Source organism: Lupinus angustifolius, chromosome LG04 (genome assembly GCF_001865875.1).
Source record: "Lupinus angustifolius cultivar Tanjil chromosome LG04, LupAngTanjil_v1.0, whole genome shotgun sequence".
Classification (NCBI taxonomy): domain Eukaryota; kingdom Viridiplantae; phylum Streptophyta; class Magnoliopsida; order Fabales; family Fabaceae; genus Lupinus; species Lupinus angustifolius.
In genome coordinates, this window is record NC_032012.1 from 17,112,878 (window position 1) to 17,132,918 (window position 20,041).

Genomic DNA, 20,041 nt, shown 5'->3' on the forward strand with positions numbered 1-20,041 from the left:
ACTAAATTTATTATTCTTTTGTTCTTTATTTATTTATTTGTATCTAACAACTAACTATTCATCACTTTTATATATTAGAATACCATTAAACCGATGTTGGAATTTATTCCACAAAATCAAGATGGTATTCAAATGTATTTAATAATTATGTAATAGGTAATTGCTTCGATACCATTATACCGGCGTTAGAATTTATTCTAACAAAGCCGAGATGGGGCAAAAAAGGAATGACTTATTTACATAATTACTAAGAAAGTAAGTTGTAACTGGAATATTCTTGAAACCATTACACCGGCGTTGGAATTTATTTCAAAAAAGCCGAGATGGCGAACAAAGAATAAAATCGAGTTCTCTTACTTACAAAAAGGACATAACGAAAATGAAAATATTAATCTTTCAACAAATTGACACTGCTGTCAGGACGATTTGTTGAGAGAAGAAAACTCCCAACTAAAATAAAATAACCACCGAACTACGCCTTTCAACAAATTTACCAAATATGATTTTTTGTTGTGTCAAATCACATACTTTAATATTCTATTTTAGTTGTATTGGTTGGTGATTTAGAATTTTTTTGAAGGAATAAACAATTGCATTTTTTGTCTATGTATGACCAAGTTGTGTTATATATGAAAAACTAGCATATGAGTTTTTGTTAACAAATTGGATTATTTTTGTGTAATATTTACTCGAGTTATATCTTTCAAAATAAAATTAAATAATTTCATAAATACGTATTAAGTAATAACTAAAACAAGTGTTTTTTGAACATATGACTTTTAACGGTACTTATTATAAAAAGTGTTGTTGATATGTTACCTTTAAGACCACTTATTTAAGGAAGCTATGTTAAATAGATTCAAATCAATAGCACTTTCTTAAAAAAAATGTTGTTAAATATCTTAGGTAAACATACAACAACACTTCTTGAAGAAAATGTTGTTAAAGCTATATCCACCTATCAAATTTAACAACGTTTGTTTAAAAAAACGTTGTTAATCATTCGTATTATATTTAACAGTGTTGTGCAAGAAAGCGTCGTTAAAAGACCGTTGTTAAATGTGAATTCTGGCTTAGCGTATGTGTTTTGTGTTGCAGGATGTGTTTGATATATATGGAGGAACTGTTTGATATAATAGTATTGTTTGATATATAACCAATATTGTTATGAGAATCAACATCACTTGCTCTAGTAGTTGATGTTGAAAGTAGAGATTTGATGCAATCAGCAAATCTTGCTTGAGAAAACATTGTTGAACATGTCATAATCAATAATGCTTTCTCAAGCAAACACTTGTAACCATAGTTGACAAGATTGAGATCTTATGTAAAATCGGAAGGGGTAGATGAAAACATAAAACGTGTGATTGTAACACGGATCGTAAGATCCTACTAAATATTAATTTTTTTGGACATACATATACACAAAATAATAAAAACTTCAACTTTAAAACTTAAACTTCCAACATCAAAATATATGCATACAAAAGTATCAGGTCTCACATAATTGTAAAACTAGCATGTTAATACAATCAACTAAAATGTTTGATAACAAAAAGCACCAATAAATATAAAAGCCTAATATTATATAACATACAAATTATATATATATATATATATGTATAATATGTATATGGAAATATCTTGTTTTATGTAGGCTACAAGTATATTATAATAGTATGTATGTCGAAAGTGAAATAAAAGTCTATTTGAGTGCTGACTATGACACATACAAAACAAAATTTAACAAAAGCATAACACAACAAAAATACATAAAAAGAAGAGAGAGAACATAATAAAGACAGTACAGTAAGCACTATTTTTCTCCCATTACACATTACAACATAAAAGAGAGAAAGAATATCACTTTAGAGAGAATAAGGAAAACAAATATGTTGAAGATGAAGATGAATATGATAATAATAAGGAAGATAATTAATAAAATTGATAGAGAATTCTTCCTAGGGGGTTGGAGGATACTCTACTAGGGTTCTTCTTCTTCTCCAACTTTCTTAGAAACTCTTTAATGGCAACAATGCACGTTGCTGAACCCCTCATTCTGTGGAACTTCTTAGGATACACTGAAAACTCACCTGGGAAATGAAATCCATCACCTTCAATCCACTTGAAGAAGTCATTTGCACAAGCTTTGCGAAACTCAAGTGATATTACACTCTCCCAACTGCCTCAACCTTGCATTAAAGGTGAAGCTATTGCTATAAAGATTCCTGAAGAGGATTATCAAGAAGGTCTTAAGCGGTGCAAAACCCACCTACATGGGAGACTCATCCTTTCTAAAGGAGATACTCCTATCAAGTTTGAGGATATTAGGGCTAAGTTGGTCTCACTATGGGGTAACATAGGGAAATGGAGCATGGTATCCTTGGGACGGGGCTATTATGATTTTTCATTCTCATCCCTTGATGATATGAGAATTGTTTGTGCCGTAGGGGCTTGGAATCTGCATCCAGGTTTCCTTCGATTGTATCTATGGACTCTGAATTTCAACCCAGCTTTGCAGAAGTTCTCTCATGTTCAATGCTGGGTAAAAATAGTAGGTTTACCCCAAGAGGATTGGAGCCCAAGAATCATTTTCTCCATTGTAGGTGGAATAGGAACACCAATCTCTCTTGATGATGCTACAAACAATCGGACTTTTGGACATTTTGCAAGGGTGTTAATGGACATTGATCTGAAGTCTGATTTGCCTAACCAGATCCTAGTGGAAAGAGAAGGCTATGCCTTCTTTTTTAGGCTTGAATATGAAAAGCTTCCACAGTTCTGTAATGGTTGCCAAACCATAGGTCATTTGGTTACTAATTGCAGAAAAAGGATGAAGGAGGTACCTACAACTGCCCCCTACCAAAGAAGAAGCAAGTGGTGGAGAAGGTTTTGAAAAAAAACACTGAAAAGGATTTTGTAATAAATCTAAAAATAGACCATAATGAGGAGGTTAATCTTCAAAATGTCACCAGAGTTGAGGATACTCTAATGGCACAACATTTTGATAGTGAAACTGTAGAGGTTATGGCTGACATTGATGCAACTGTGGTTGAGGATTCTTTAGCTGGTTTAGAGCAAAAATTTTCTATTGGTGCAAAAGACTCATTACTTGGAATGGAGCTTAATGAAGCAGTGGAATTTCAAGTGGTTGAAGAAATGAATAATCCTAGAGCTGCTCATGACATGAGATTGCTTGGCAGGCTTTGGGCTGATGAGGGTATTGATGAAGAAGTGGATGATGAAAGTAGGTTCACAACTGTTATTTCTAGGTCTCAAAAGAAAAAACAGAAGAAAAAGGATAAGTTGGAAAAGGTCCACAACATCTATTGGAATTGTAGAGGATTAGGGAATCACAAAACTCAATTGGTGCTAAAAAAATTTGTGTTCATCTCATAAACCAGATTTAGTTTTCTTATCTGAGCCTATGATAGTGAAGGATAACATTCCTCAATGGTTTTGGACAACTTTGAATCTCAAGTTGTTTTTTGTCAATGATAGAGGGCCCCTTATTCCTTCTATTTGGGGGCTTTGCAAGCTGCATCTTGCTCCAATAGTAATCTCTAATTCTTTCCAGCAGGTTTCTATGGTTGTTTCAGTGGAGGGTAAAGACTTGTTCATTGCTGTTGTTTATGGTATACTAGTCAAATGCTTAGAAGAGCTCTTTGGGAGGAACTCAAGTTGTTGATTCTTAACTCAAGTTGTTGATTCTTGCAAGCCATGGTCCTTGGTGTTGTCTTGGTGATTTCAATGTAGTGTTGGGTAATCATGAGTGTAGAGGAATAAGATTAACTCCATCTAGTCCTTGTGTTGACTTTAAGAACTTCAGTGACTCTACAAACCTCATTCATTTGCAGACCAGAGGAGCTGCTTTTACTTGGTCAAATAGAAGAAGAGGAAATGCCTTAACAGAAAAAAGACTAGATAGGAGTTTGTGCAACAATGAATGGATAGATTCTTGGTCTCAAGTGGCTTGTTGTACTTTACCAAGAATCTCTTATGATCATCATCTTATCTTGATAAACTCTGATAATGGTCAATTAAGAGTTCAACCTCAATTCAAATTCCAAAAGATGTGGATGCACCACCATGATTGCTCTAGACTGGTGGAGGAAGTCTGGAAAAAAGACATCATTGGTTGCAGTATGTCTATCTTGTCTCAGAAGCTAAAGTTGTTAAAGAAAGAGTTCAAGGTTTGGAATGTTGAAGTCTTTGGTCTGGTGCAGGATAATGTGAAATTGGCTTTAGAAGCAGTGGATTTTATCCAGAATAATATAGCTATGAATGGCCCTAATGATGATAACTTGGAGGCTGATAGAGCTGCTCAACAATCTCTTATGCAAGCCTTAACAATTGAGGAAGAGTTCTGGAGACAAAAGTCTAGGCTTAATTGGCATACTAGTGGAGACAGAAACACTAGTTTCTTTCATAGAGTCACAAAGATCAAGAATTCTACCAAGTCTTTAACAATGCTCAGATCAGGGGGTTGCTTAATTACTGATCAATCTGAGATTGAAAACTTGGTGTTGAACTACTTCAAGGATCTTTTTGCTACCCCTAACTACATTGTGCATAATGACATGGTTAACATTGTAGTTCCTACTATGATCATTGACACTGATAACTCCAAATTTTCATCCATCCCTTCTCATGATGAAATCAAGTCTGCTGTTTTTGACATGAATGGGGATGGAGCTCTGAGGCCTGATGGTTTTGGTGGTAGCTTTTATTAGGCTTTCTGGCATATAGTCGGACCTGATGTTTGTAGAGCTACTCTGCAATTCTTTACTCAAGATTACATCTTACCTAACTTGAACTCTAACAATGTGGTGCTAATACCAAAATTCATAGGAGCTGATAAAATTGAAGATTTTCGACCCATTGCCATGGCTAATTTCCAATTCAAGATCATTTCTAAAGTGCTTGCTGATAGGTTGGCAAACATTGCTCCTAAGATTATCTCAATTCAGCAAAGAGGCTTCATCAAAGATAGGCAAATCAATGATTGTATATGTCTAACTTCTGAGGCAATAAACCTTCTGGATCACAAAGTTTTTGGTGGAAACTTAGCTATTAAAATTGACATCAAGAAAGCTTTTGATACCATTGATTGGGATTTCTTGCTGCTCACTCTTCAAAAGCTTGGTTTCAATTATAAGTTCAGGAATTGGATTCGAATCATTTTGCATTCTGCCAGGTTATCCATTAATGTTAATGGTAAAATGGTTGGTTTCTTCAAGTGTACAAGAGGTGTGAGTTTGGCTTCAATTATAAGTTTAGAAATTGGATTCAAATCATTTTGCATTCTGCCAGGTTATCCATTAATGTTAATGGTAAAATGGTTGGTTTCTTCAAGTGTACAAGAGGTGTGAGGCAAGGAGACCCTCTATCTCCTCTTCTGCATTGCTCAGGATGTGCTTAATAGAGGGTTGTCTAAGCTGATGGTTAAGGGGAAAATTAGCACTATTGAGGGTCCAAAAGGCATTAAAACTCCTTCACATGTCCTTTATGCAAATGATATCTTTATATTCTGCAAAGGGAAAAAAAGAGCTTCTCAAAATCAACCAATTACTTAACAATTACTCGGAAGTTTCTGGTCAATGTGTCAATGCTTCAAAGAGTAAGTTTTATTCAACATCTTCATCTCACAGAAAAATTGCTTCTACGGCTCAGGTTCTTGGATTTTCTGCTGGAAGTTTGCCCCTAACTTACCTAGGAGGTCCTATTTTCCTTGGTAAACCAAGAAGGATCCATCTGCAGAGGATTGTTGATAAGATAATTAACAAGCTTGCTACTTGGAAAGGGGTTTTGCTATCAATCAGGGGCAGAATAGAGCTGGTTAGATCTGTAATACAAAGCATGTTGCTTTATAGCTTCAACATCTATGCATGGCCTAGTTCTCTTCTTAAACACATTGAAAATTGCATAAGAAACTTTGTGTGGTCTGGAAATATTGAGGTGAGGAAGCTTGTCACTTTGGCTTGGAAAAATGTTTGCCTGCCCTGAAGGAAGGAGGCTTGGGCATCAGATCTTTGAAAAAGATAAATCATGCTGTTTTGCTAAAGCTTGTTTGGGAAATGATCAATTCTAATCATGAATGGGCAATGTTCTTCAGGAAAAGGTTTGGATCTAATCCTACACCTTCAAACAGATACTTCAAGTCTTCAATCTGGTATGCTATCAAGGCAAATTGGCACATCCTGCACATGAATTCTGTTTGGATAATTGGTGATGGTCACAAAACAAATTTCTGGCTTGACAACTGGTTAGGGGAACCCTCAGTGGATACTCTCAATATTCCTCTACAGTTCCATACTAATTTGAAGGCTTTTGTTGTTGATTTTATCAGCAATGATACTTGGATCATTCCTCAAATTCTGATCACTAATTATCACATCAAAGATTTGCAGCATCATTATCAATAGTGAAATAGACAAATTGGTTTGGAAAAATTCTTCTGATGGACTGTTATCTGCCAAGGCTGCTTACCTTCATATGAATCCTGGTTCAGTCCAAAACAATTGGGGTAAAGCTATCTGGTCTGCTGCAATTCCTCCCTCAAAATCTTTTACAACTTGGAGATTACTCAATAACAAGATGGCAACTAATGAAAATCTTCAGAGAAGAGGTTGTGTTATGGCTTCTATTTGTAACCTGTGCAGAAAAGAAGAGGAGTCTACTATGCACTTGTTTTTCCAATGCTCTTTTTCAGTTTCTGTGTGGAATTGGTTGAGCTCCATTCTTTCTACTACTCTTGACATTTCCTCCATCACAAACCTTTTGAAGTTGAGTCAAAGGAAGTAGAGTGAGCAAGTCAAGCAGGCTATCATAGCTTCCATAATTCATACTATCAACACAATATGGTTCTGCAGGAATCAAGCTAGATTCAACAACACTCTTATCAGTTTTCCTATAGATTTGTCTAGGATAAAGTTGGCAATTTCTTTGTCTGGTAACAACTCGAATGCTTGTGCTAACAACTCAATTGCTGACTTTGCTTTACTGAGACATCTTCAGGTTCAAATAAACTACTCTAAGGCTCCTAAAATAATAGAGGTCATTTGGTTGCCCCCTGACCAAGCAACTGTCAAAATCAATACGGATGGTGCAGCTAGAGGTAGCCATGGTCCTTCAGCTGGTGGTGGCATTTTCAAAAATCATGAGGGTCAAACTATTGCTTGTTTTGCTTGCTTTAATGGCTGCAATGATGCTTTCTTTGTGGAGCTAACAACTGCTATTCTTGCTGTCAGATTTGCTCATCAAAAGGGTTGATACAATATTTGGTTGGAGTGTGACTCAATGATAGTGGTGGACATCTTCTATGACAAAGCCAATCCCCCTTGGAAGCTCTTAATCAAATGGAATCACTACAAAAAGCTTCTTTCATCCATGAATTGGGTAGCTACTCATATTTATAGGGAGGGAAACACTTGTGCTGATCAACTTGCTAATTTTGGTTTATCAATCCAAAACATAGAATGGTGGAATCATGCTCCTAGTTTTATATTGGATGAAGTTAATAGGAATAGTTTAAATCTTCCTAACTTTAGATTTATTTCTTAGTTTCTTTCTTTGTTGTTGCTCTCTTTGGTTTAATAAATTGGTTTGGTGCCTTGGCACTGTTGCTAAATTAAAAAAAAATAGAAAAAAAATAAGGAAACTTAAAAATGAAGTCTTAGGAGCTTTTGGTTGTGGTTGTAGCTTCTACTTCTATTCTGGTTATGATATGTTTGTTATTTTGCTATTTAGGGTTTAGAAGAATTTTGGGCAAGTCAAATGATTTTGGGTCATGAGTTTCCCCTTCTATACCGATTTAGAATATAGGAATTTTGCAATATAGGGTTTTTGCAATATAAATAGAAAATCACAAGGAGACAACGATATTCAATCCTATGATCTTCCCCGGAAAACTCACTGGTCGCGGTGAGATCGCATTCAGAGTAGGCACGTGACTCGCTAGCTCTGGAAAACTCGTACGATCTACCGATCCTACGAGTTAAATCACAATCTTAACTACTATGCTTGTAACTCATCACTTACCACAACACTTTAAAGACACTGTTGAATCTAGCATTCCAGTCTACTGTACTCACATAGTCACTTTAAGAACTGATTTGGCCCTTTTCTATGTTTGCATTATGATCTCCACGTTCACATTGTAATTTTTAGCCCTTGTCTTTATTTGCTTGTCTCTGCTTTATTCTATTTTATTTTAAGTTTAAAAGTTATCTGCAATTTATTATGTTTCTGTTGGAGATATGAAGTTATTTGCTTTTCATTTTTCCAATGTCAGTTTTTCTCATCTGTTTCCCTTATCATTGTTTTACGTTGTGATTTTTACTATGCATACATGATTGGTATTTGATTTTTAGGGAAGGTATTTATATGTTTGAATAAGGAGCGTTAAAAGGTGTTGGAATATGCACTAACAGGTTAATATTATTTGCTTTTTATTACAACCCAAATATGCAAAACATATCTATAGGTTTACACGCATTGAATGAACCCGATAAATATTGTTGTATTGCCTTTTCGGCCCAAACTCATTAATGAGTCCAACTTCAATAGGAAATAATGTGAATTGTGGTTAACCATTTTGGGAGTGCTTCCATTGTACGCTTATAAATAGAGTATGAGATCCTAAAACAATGATTTTCGCTGAAATCTTGCCTATGCTAGCACGAATTTAAAAGTTTCAGGTGAAAGTGTTCACGTAGTCTTCTATTTAGATGGGGTTGTAACTACTTCATGTGCTAATTACTAAAAGCACAACATTGAAGGCATATTCATCACATATTTTGGTGGACACAGAGTCAAAGGCAAAACTTCATGATGACAAAAGCTAGGATTTACTTAACATTCTCTTAGGTTAATATTTATATTGGGTTTTAGTTTTTATAGTATGAATGAGATAGAATCCTAAATAACATAAAACACTCGTTGTAGCATGATTTAAAATATTTAGATTGAGATGTTTTCTAAAAAGTGAGTTATTCAATCTAGAAAATTGGTTATGCATCAATTATGAGAGGATAATCAATATGATTCAATTATACTAATTATACTAGTGATTGTTGTTGTAAAGTTGTTTTGTGTAACAAATAATCGATCATGTGTTAATGCTAGTCGATTGTGAGTTGTTGAAAATAAATATTAGATCATGAAATAGTGTTAGACGTGTTAAAACAGGTGGGCTCTGTCAGGTCGGCCTTTCAGAACCCGAAAATTCACAAGGATTGGTTACCATATTAGGTAGTTTTATTGAATAGGGGCATTTTATTCTAGACCGACCATGCTATATTAAAAACGAGTTCAGACCGGGCTTACCTGAACGAGTTTAGGCTATCCCTTTATTCTTTTTTGGGACCTTTGGCTTGGTAATAAGCCTTAGGTGAAGATTGTTTTATAACATAATAGTACTATGAACTTATAATAAAAAATAGATAATAAATATTGATGCTATGAATTTTAAATAAAAAATATAGTAATATTTATAAGATAAATATTTATATATTACAATAATGTTATAAAAGTGAAACACTACACTATTCGTCATATCTTATAAAATGACATTTTAAGCACAATGATAAAATAGTGTATCAAATCAAACGAGACGAAACATTAAACCATATAGATTCCACTTTTCCTTTCTTAAGTGTGAATTTAATTAGATTTAACTTTTACAACGAAAACATAATAAAGAACAATAATTTTTACAACAAAACTAAAAGTCGTCATAATTGTTTACATAGAGAACTGTCTACAACCAAATTTAACTCGTACGAGTTCATAATGAAGGTGTTGATAATTTGCATAGAAAAGATCTTTGTACAAAAAATAAAGAATAATAATCATATATCAGAAGTTATACATTGACATATAGAGTTCCTTTTGAACTTGAGTCTATACTATCATTACTACAATCTCACATATATTATTTTTGATAGTGTCCAAAAGTTTATATATTAAAGTAAAGTCATAACTTATATTGTGTTAGGAAGTGAAAGTCCAATAAAATTGAGAAACTTAATAAATGTGTTATGTTAAAAATTATATAGGTATAGTTGACATCACGTCTTTATTCAAACATAAGACATTAGATCTATGAGTTTGGTTGAATTGGGAATAATAATTATGTTAAAAAAGTTCTACATTAATATCAAATCATATATATTTAAAAAATAGATTAACAAGTTAAAATTTAAATAAATACTTTTTAATACTATATGGGTCGGTCTACAATACTCCACAACCATTTAGGATGTGATTGGACTACAATTTGATATAAATATATATATTATATTATACCTGGACATTTTAGCCCGATCTGGTTTAGCCAGAACACTATACGAGCTAACCCGAACACATTCGGGTAGCCTGTTCTAACAGCTCTACTTAGTGTTAATCAATTAACTAGTAACAAAAACTAGAAAATAATTGTTTTTAAAGGCTCGAAATTTCACACAATGCATTTATTCATTGATTCATAATTCAGTTTTGTTTTCACATTTTTAAAAGAGAGAAATGTTCCAATAAACATTAGAGAGAAACTCATACATTATCTTTGCATGTTTATATTCAGATAAATTAAATATTGATCGGAGAGTTTATATTCTTCAAAAGTATTGTAATTTATACAATCAAGGTATGAGGGTTTAGATACTTCCATTGAAAAAAGAGAGAGGGAAGAGTATGAAGTGAGACATCTTCTTACATCAAGAGAGGAAATCCTCATTGACGAATGTCCGCTAACCGAGCAATGAAATCTCATGCTTTTCTACATATTGTTTTATTTCGTATGTGCATTATTATTTTGAATACAAAAACAGAAAAAATGACTTATCGAAGAAGTGATGCATTGTGCATATGTCGAGCGGTAATGCATTGTGCCACAGTCTATGGTGGAACACGTGGTGTTATTCCAAGGTATTTGAACTTTTACTAAATTACTTTTTTGAGAAATTATCCATTTTGGTCCTACATGTTTTTTGATCTTACCAATTTAGTCCCTAATAAATTTAAATTATCAATTTAGTCCCCAAAATATTTAACCAGGACCCATGTTAGTCCTTCAGTCCATACTCATCAGTTAATGTTAACAGCTTGATCAACATGAGTCGTTAACTATAGAATTGGCAAGATGTTTTCTGTCCATGTGGGTGTGTGTCATGTATTAGCAGTCTATGTGTTTTTTCTGGTACTTTTAACCTAATTTTTTTTACTAAACGACATCATTTTGGGTTAAATTTAAAAAAAAAAAAAAACTAAAACCCAAAATAACATCGTTTTGGGTGTCTTCTTCCACCTAAAACCAATAAAGGAAAAAAATCGAGTTTCAGTCACCCCCTATGTACAACCTATAATAACAACTCTAAGTCATTGAACAAGAAAAGGTATGGCGATCTTAGCACTTATAGTAACCCTGATCTGAGCAACTCCAGTGTCGCTAATAGGTGTCAATGTAAGTCAAAGTTTTCTCCTCCAATCTGCCACTGTAGTAGGTTTGTTGTATACACATCAACAACTCTTAAGAACCCAATGAAGCATTTTTATGGTTGTCCTTATTTCAAAATTATGATTTTTCCACATTTCTATGTTTTCTCCTTCTTTCCATACCCTTTTGTGACATTTTCATTGTTTTATAGGAGGAAAATAAATATTGTTTCAATTTTTATGTGAATGCAAGACTGGAAAGGAATTGAAGTAGTGAATGAAGAATGTATGGTGGACAATGCAATGCACATAGATTAGTTTCAAGCTAATGTCAATGAAATTCAAATTACGATGAAATAAAATGTCAAGTGGTCCAAAACAGGTATGCTTGTAGCTGCGTTGTTCTTTGTTGTTACTTTTATATGTATTTTTGCTTCAATTTAGACAGGTATTTCTGTTCTTTGTTGAAGATGGTTTAAGTTATGTGTATGTATTTAACATTGTTATGAATGAAATGAAATGAACTTGGTTTTGACCAAATCATGTTGTTATTTATGTTGTATTTGGTATAATGTATATACATTGTGACAACATAATACCCTTCTTGATTACATTCTTATTAATGCTCTTGCATAATTTACACTATGGCAACATAGGCCTACCACAAATGACAACATAATGTTAGTATTTTTGTTGTGTTTGACATAATGTATATACACTATGTTTGAGATGAATTAACCATGATGCATAATTTATAACAAATGATTGTATAATATATAACCGATAAACAACAATTGACAACATAATGTATAAAAAAGTGACCAAATTGTATTATTACAAACGTTGACTAAAATAAAAAAGTTAAACAAAATAACTAATGAATCATGAATGATCATTGATGAATTACACTTTTATATGAAAACAAAATGATTTCAACATAATAAAAGAGTTTATCAAACTAAAAATATCAAATGAGAGAGATCATTCTTCTTTGAATTCATTCTTGTTGTTCTTGGTGGCATAAGCTGAAGGTTTTTTTGGGATTATACGTACTCCTAGTATGACCCAGTTAAGTCCCAATTAAGTCATGATTTCTATATTTACCAACATAACAGGGTATCTAACAGTTCTAGGTTGTATGGCAAATTCTATTATAGACGAACCAACTTGACTTTGCTACAAACGACATGCATATAAAGTACCATTTATCAAATAAGGGTTGCAAAATAATTTAGATATATAAAGATTTATGTAAATTACTTATTTTGAAATAAGTCACCCTGCATCTGTTCTAATCATGGTTCATTCTTCTTAAGCTTCTTGTTTGTTGTTCTATGACCTTGACTAGTTTTGGCATAATGCCCTTGCTGGATGCATTTTGGGCATGTTGGTTTCCATGACCTTTGCATTTTTTATGAAGAAATAGGTGCAGCTTCTGATTTCACATCTCTTATCCTCTCTTTCTTTGGTTTATCAATTGGACTCTTAAGGTTTAGTGGATTTGGTATTGGATTCTGATTTTCACTAACCCATAACCCCTGACTGCTTATTGGGTTAATGACATATAAGTAAGTCATATTGAAAGTATCTAATGTGGGCCAATGATGCACATAGTCTTCAGGACTGTCATTGTTAAATGATATTATCGTAATTACTTATTCACAATGCAGGTCAGTGAGTTGCCATTTTTGACATGTGCGTGTCTAGTTTGTCAAGCTGACCCCCAACTTCAGTGACCCATGCTTAACCCCATATGCTTGGCTATTAACATTTCAATTCCATGTAGGTGTCCACCTAAAACTATCAAGTTTTATTTTCTCCAACCTTTTCTATTGGATAGGCAACAACTTCTCCTTCCAATTCCTTATCCTACTTTGTGTTGTCCTATTCTCCTCATTATATAACACATCAAATCCTTCAACATAGTTAAAATTGGCTTATCCTGATATTCAACAATTTTTGCATTCCACACTTCAATATGTTATTGGTTATATTGTCCGCTTTTGGCCAATGACTTTAATATGCTTTTACTCATGAGTTAGGTTCAAGATTGTTGAGATAGGTTCATGACATTAAATGTTTGATGTGAACCTCTTGCATAAAAGGCTCATCGTTGTGATCGTTCTTGGATGGTGTATCACCTTTGGCCAAGATGCCTTGAACCATGGCCTAGGCTGGCTTTATTTTGGCTGAGACAAATTGTAGACAAAAGTTGGCCTAGACAAATTGCTCTTGGACCGAGCCAATTTGTGGGCTGGTGCTGTTTGGCCGAGTCAGGATTCAGTCCTGACCTAGGCTGGCTGTTATGACCGTGCCTAGGTGTTTCTGGCCCTGTCTAGTTGAATCTGGTTGATTCTGGCCTAGTCTGCTGATTCTGACCAAGTCAGGCTGATCCTGGCCTGGTCTGCTGACTCTGACCGAGTCTGGCTTATCTTGGCCAAGGCTAGTTTTGGCTGGCCGAGTCTGGTTGGGTCAGAATTGGTTTTGGCCGAGCCAAATGTTGTTTAGGCTAATTTTACTTGGGCAACGAAGATGTATTTGATAGGATAAAAGAAATGGAGAAGATTGAAAGGTGATGGCGCCACAAACAATTCAGTTGTTTGATAAGCCAATGGATAATCGCCACAAGGAAGGATCCTTGATAAGATTGATAATTCTTGGTTCCGCCAAGAATGGTCTTAGGAGCTTATGCTCAACTAAAGAGGAAAACAATCCCAATTCAACTTTCAACTTAATGTGTTAATTCCATAATTCCACACACATATATATATATTGGTTTGGCTTGCTTTGCCTCCACGAAATTACAATGGAAATAATGCCTAATAACTTGCCTAATTAAGACTCCTAAAGCACTACTTTATGGCAATCTAACATAGGATGCTTATTGACTAAGAACTTACACACTAACAAGGCCTTATACATGTGTTTCACAGCCATGGCTATGGATTATATTCCTCACATATTTAGTTAGCATATATTATTACATTTAAAGACAAATAATGAGTAACATAAGGTGCCATTTTTTGTTCTTTCTTGTGCTCCACGGTTTGAAGGAGTTTTGATGAGCCTTGGATTCCCTTCTTCTATTGTTGCACGGGTGCATAATGGTAGTGAAGTCTTGGACACATTGGATTCATTTCTTGCATTGATCCTATATTGATTCCACGACTAAGCATTGAATCATATGAGTTAACCATGAAATAATTCCTCCATTAAGGCTCTTCTGACTAACATAAATGTTAGCTTTATCATATGATTCCATTTTGATGTGATTCTTCATATTGTCCATGGTTTGAAGGCTAGAAACCTCGGATTCTATTCATCATTGAAGTTCATGGCCTTGAGGGTAATTCCTTTGAGCACATGGTTGAAAACATGTCATAATGCCCTCATAAAGTTTCCACGACCATAATTGAATGCTGATCAATATTGATTCATATCTTCAATTGGTCTACACGGTTAGCATAAATGTAAACATAGGATTCTTGATTCTTCATGGTCAAGAAGTGTGTTAAATGAGCATACGACTAGCTCATGGTCTTGACTTGCATCGGATTCCCAAACAGAGAGACTTTCCCAAATGTCTTTCAGCTGCACGGGTGGACAAGGCTACCAACGGCTAGCCCACATACAACAACCACATTTCCTCCATCATTTAATTATGGTGGTTACATTTTAATGGCATTTTATTTACTCATGAATTACAAGGCAATTTATTGAAAATAAATAATTAAAATATGTTGAAGATAATCAAATCCCACATGGAAATGGTGTGCCAAAATTGCTCATGGGTCCCACGTGACTCATTGGACCAAAATTGGCCAACTTATGGTTGGGCCAAAGTTGCCATGCCTAGCTAGCTAGATTGTGCGCCCAACGCCTGGCTCAGTGCTTGGCCACGCCCACGCCCAACCTGGTGCGTCCTGTCTCGGTCAGGCCTGGTCCTGCGCCCAGCGCCCTGATCAGGTTTGGTCCATGTGCCTCGGTCAGACTTGGCTTAGTGACTCGGTCAGGATTTGTCCCTCGCCCAGTGCTCTAATGCATACGCTCAGCGCCCTGGTGCTCCTGTCCAACATCCTGGTGCATCTTCCCAACATCTTGGTGCATCTGCCCAACATCCTGGTGCATCTGTCCAAACCATATGGCCCTGCTCCTAGTCAGCTTAGTTATAAACTTGGTCTGGTCTGGTGCCTACTTGGCTTTGACATCTTCTTGGCCAAAGTCAGATTTTTTGGTTTCTGGTCATCTTAAGGACTTACCAAATGAAAGTTGGGTCACCCCATCTTGGCTCACATCATCCCCTCATTCTTGAAGAGAATTTAACCTCAAATTCAAGTAGCCATATCCTCCCGGATCAAAAGCAATGTTCAAGATTCTTGCACTCCAACTCTCAATATATTCATCTTGGATCATCCCATTGACAAATATATCGTTTAATGGCAAAAAATGTATAATAACATAACACTCATTTTTCACCATCAAAGTTGATTCGTCAACGTTGCTTGATTTCAACATATGCACATGATCCACTTCTTCACTAAATTCCACACGTTGCTGAATAGGAAGAACACTAACAACTTCTTTAGGAAATAATTCACCAACACCCTGCAAAAAATGGTTAGCAACAATGGACAAACAATTTTCATTAGCATGGTTAGTAGTAAAAAAAATTCCCCACAAGAGGATAGGTACAAGGGTTTTCTTGTAACCAATGCACTCTTAATCTCACTTTGTTTATCACTCATAGTGTTTGCACTCTTTGTGTTTTCCTCACTCTCAAGTGTTTCACTTAAATCTCCCTTACTCACAAGTGTTTCAGTCATGATTTTGGGCTCTCTTTTGGTTTTTGTGGATGCATATTGTAATGCCCTTTTTAACTCCCTTGAGAAGTCTATTGCCTCAAACTTTATTTGGATTGGTTTGGGTTGGCTTTGCACTTTGTTGTGATCGGTTTGTTGATATGCCTTTGGAGCATACCTACTTCTCATCACATTCTTCAATTTTTCCCAAGTACCAATTGGTTTGGCACCACATCTGCTCCTCTCCTTTTGGATTTGATCCCACCAATTTAAGGCATAATCCTTAAATTCTGAAGTAGCCAACATGACTTTCTTCTCTTCATTGTATAAATCACAACTGAAGAAATTCTCCATTTTTATTTCTCACTTCAAGTAAGCTTCGGGATCGTTTTTACCAATAAAGGTTGGAACCTTTATTTTGTCTTCTTTTATAGTAAGTTTCCTATCCAATTTTATCCTCATTTGGTCCATTTGGTTTTGGAAAGCTTGGACTTGGTTTATAAACATGACATACAATGCGAATGTGCTTGACAATTTTGCACTTGACACTTTTGACTCAAAATTTTGGACACTTTTATATTTTTGACTCATTTTTAACACTTTGTTTGGAACATATTTCTTTCCTTTTTTTTTTGGATAGACACTTTTGGACAATTTTTTTCGGTTGACACAGGTTTGACACTTTGTTTTTGACACATATTTTTACTAACAAAGAAAAATAATAAAAGGCTTGATACTTACTAAACCACAAGTGGTTTAGACACCAAAGAAGAAGTGGCTCTGATACCACGTGATGTGAACCTCTTAGGTAAAAGGCTCATCGTTGTGGTCGTTCTTGGATGGTGTATCACATTTGGCCAAGATGGCTTGAACCATGGCCTAGGCTGGCTTTATTTTGGCTGAGACAAATTGTAGACAAAAGCTGGCCTGGACAAATTGCTCTTGGACCGAGCCAATTTGTGGGTTGGTGCTGTTTGGCTGAGTCAGGATTCAGTCCTGACCTAGGCTGGATGTTCTGACCATGCCTAGGTGTTTCTAGCCCTGTCTGGCTGATTCTGGCATGGTCTGCTGATTCTGACCGAGTCTGGCTGATCCTGGCCTGATCTGCTAACTCTGAACGAGTCTGTGTGATCTTGGCCAAGGCTGGCTTGGGCTAGCCGAGTCTGGTTGGGTCAGAATTGGTTTTGGCTGAGCCAAATGTTGTTTAGGCCAATTTTACTTGCGCAGCGGAGATGTATTTGATAGGTTAAAAGAAATGGAGAAGATTGAAAGGTGATAGCGCCATAAAGAAATGGAGAAGATTGAAAGATTGAGTGTAACCAGTATAACTTAACTTGAATGTAAACAGGCACTCTTCATATAAATATATAGTAATTATCATCAAAATGATCATGAAAGGGTCATATGTCTATAAAGTAAAAAATATAAGAAATTTACCTTAAGGTCGACCTGACAAAGACGAAAGATTTCCTCAAGAGAGGTGAAGCAAACCGCTTTAATACTTATTCAGAGTTATCCCTTTGAAGTTGATATTAGGAGAATCCTGTTGCACAAAAAATATTTGATGGTTAGGTCATATCTCAACAACCAATCATATTATCTAGTTAAGGATAATACTAAAGTGATTTAGTTCCAAAACTAAAGGATTGTAGCTAAAAACAGGAAAAAAGTTGTCGAACATGTAGAAAGAGTCTGCGATTATGATATGGCCACTACACAAAAGATAAAGAAAATGTCAAGCACGTTAAAGATAAACCAACGACTTCATTACTCTTATCGAATGAATATAGGAGAAGCTACGACTGTCAAAATATCTCCAACAACTTGTATAATATTTGAGGATTATAAACATCCAAGTCATTCAAAAAAAATTGTTGTTGTTTTATTAAGAGATCTAATATCCTATAGGTAAATAGGTAAAAGTTGTTAAAAACGATAAGATAGTAATGGCCCAAATAATAATTAAAAAGATAAACATAAATCATAGATAAATTTAAATAAAATAAAACTAACTAAATCTCTGATAAGATAATTATTTATTAATCCAAATATATTTAACACATCTCCTCAAACTAATGCTAAGTAAGTTTTAACATTGTTACAATTAATTCCTTTAAAAATGAAAATAATTAAATAATTATATGCGCTCTATTGGAGAACAAAGTCACCATGAAAACAAAACAACAACAATAACAATTAATTGATTAAATGTATAGTTAATCGATTAAATGGGTTTGTTAATCGATTAACTGGTTAGAAAATCAAGTGAAGCATTGGTTGAACAATTATTATAATTTGTACATTTTACACGTTTTACACATTTAATACATGTTGAATTGTTTTACAACATGTGTTTATTAGTTTGTTAGAGAGTTAGTTAGGTTAGTTGCATTGCTTGCTTTACAAGGCATTGTATATAAACAACACTCTCTTTTATCATTTCAAAAAATGAGAAATATCATAATATTCATTTTATGCTTTCGTATTATTTTCGCAATATGGTATCAGAGCCTCCACTCTGGAGGTTTTGATCATCATTGTTGCGCATTCTCCGCAATAATTATTATCTTTCTCTTCCATGATCCAACAAATGTTGTGGATGAGAAGGAAAAACAAAACAAGAGTTACACTTCCAAGAAGGCTAGAAAATCTATTGTATACAAGGCTATTCTGCACATCCATTCCATAGTCTCTAATCTTTGTGCTTCACATCATTTTTCAAATGTCTAAGAGAGTTAAGAAGAGCAATGTTCAGAAACAACACGAAGAACCCGACGATTGGTGTTTTGAATGCAAAGATGGTGACAAAATTGGTGTATGCGATCATGGGAGTTGTGGAAAAGTTTATCACCCACACTGTATTGATGAGGATGAATCTTTATTTGAAGAAAGAAAAGGACTTGGGTTTGTGGATGACATTATTGCATCATTTCTTCACTCTTAAGGTCAATGAGTAAAGCTGCCATGGTTGAGTATTCAAGAAATCTCATAATCATCTTTATTGCTCTCTGTCACTCAGGAGCTTCAACGAATTAAGCATAAACTTGCCATGACTTGTGGTACAAAGGACCAAACACTCATTCATGCTAATGATGCAACTAATGTTGCCAAGATTCACATGGAGAAAGCAATGTCACATGAAAAAAAGACTTCTTCCAACAACATGGTGTGCAGTGTCACAATGGAATCCTACCAACCTTCAAGAGGAAATATGAACATGGCAGAGTCACGGCTTCCTTCCTTTTCATCCTTTGCATGAGTTGACCAAGCTTCCTCTTCTTGACTCTCTTCTCTTACTGAAGATTCTAAATGATGTTTGGTCCCAAAGTTTGAGGGGTGGCAGAAATTATTGGAGGCATGTTGAAGCCATTCATCAATAGCAGAGAAGCAATTGAAGCATAATCAAAACAAGCAGTTAAGATATCCAAAATGCACAGAACAATTATGCATATGCAGAAGGTGCAGATAATTATAACCCAAGTCAACAGAAGATCAATCAAGAAACAATCAAAGTTCTTCAAGAACTCGTAAACAAAAAGGCTCAACCTCAAATGGGGCTTCTTTCTCAAATATACATTTCTTTTACATGAACAAATAGAAGAAATGGCAGAACAAATATACATCTCAGATTAGTGCCATGCAAGATTGTGATCATGCTTTGAAAATTTTTATAACCCGTTTTCAAGACCCTGTTTATAAAGGGATGATTAAAAATGTTGTCAAGAAAATATATGAAATTCACGCCAAGAAAGTGGATACTATGATCAGAAGCAACTAGGAAGCTTCAACAATGTAAACCATGGGAATAT

General features: G+C 34.8%; 3 protein-coding genes across 3 annotated transcripts; all 3 read left to right on the forward strand.

The window, feature by feature from the left end:
- On the forward strand, nucleotides 2,375-2,896 carry LOC109344659. The gene has a single exon (XM_019583412.1). It carries the CDS (start codon nucleotides 2,375-2,377, stop codon nucleotides 2,894-2,896), a length of 522 nt encoding a protein of 173 aa, XP_019438957.1.
- Nucleotides 2,992-5,422, forward strand: LOC109344660. The gene is made up of 5 exons (XM_019583413.1): nucleotides 2,992-3,247; nucleotides 3,405-3,635; nucleotides 3,757-4,719; nucleotides 4,852-5,197; nucleotides 5,314-5,422. Exons 1-5 carry the CDS (start codon nucleotides 2,992-2,994, stop codon nucleotides 5,420-5,422), a joined length of 1,905 nt encoding a protein of 634 aa, XP_019438958.1.
- Nucleotides 5,515-7,272, forward strand: LOC109344661. The gene is made up of 4 exons (XM_019583415.1): nucleotides 5,515-5,958; nucleotides 6,066-6,307; nucleotides 6,411-6,656; nucleotides 6,873-7,272. The coding sequence occupies exons 1-4, from the start codon at nucleotides 5,515-5,517 to the stop codon at nucleotides 7,270-7,272; spliced, it is 1,332 nt and encodes a 443-aa protein (XP_019438960.1).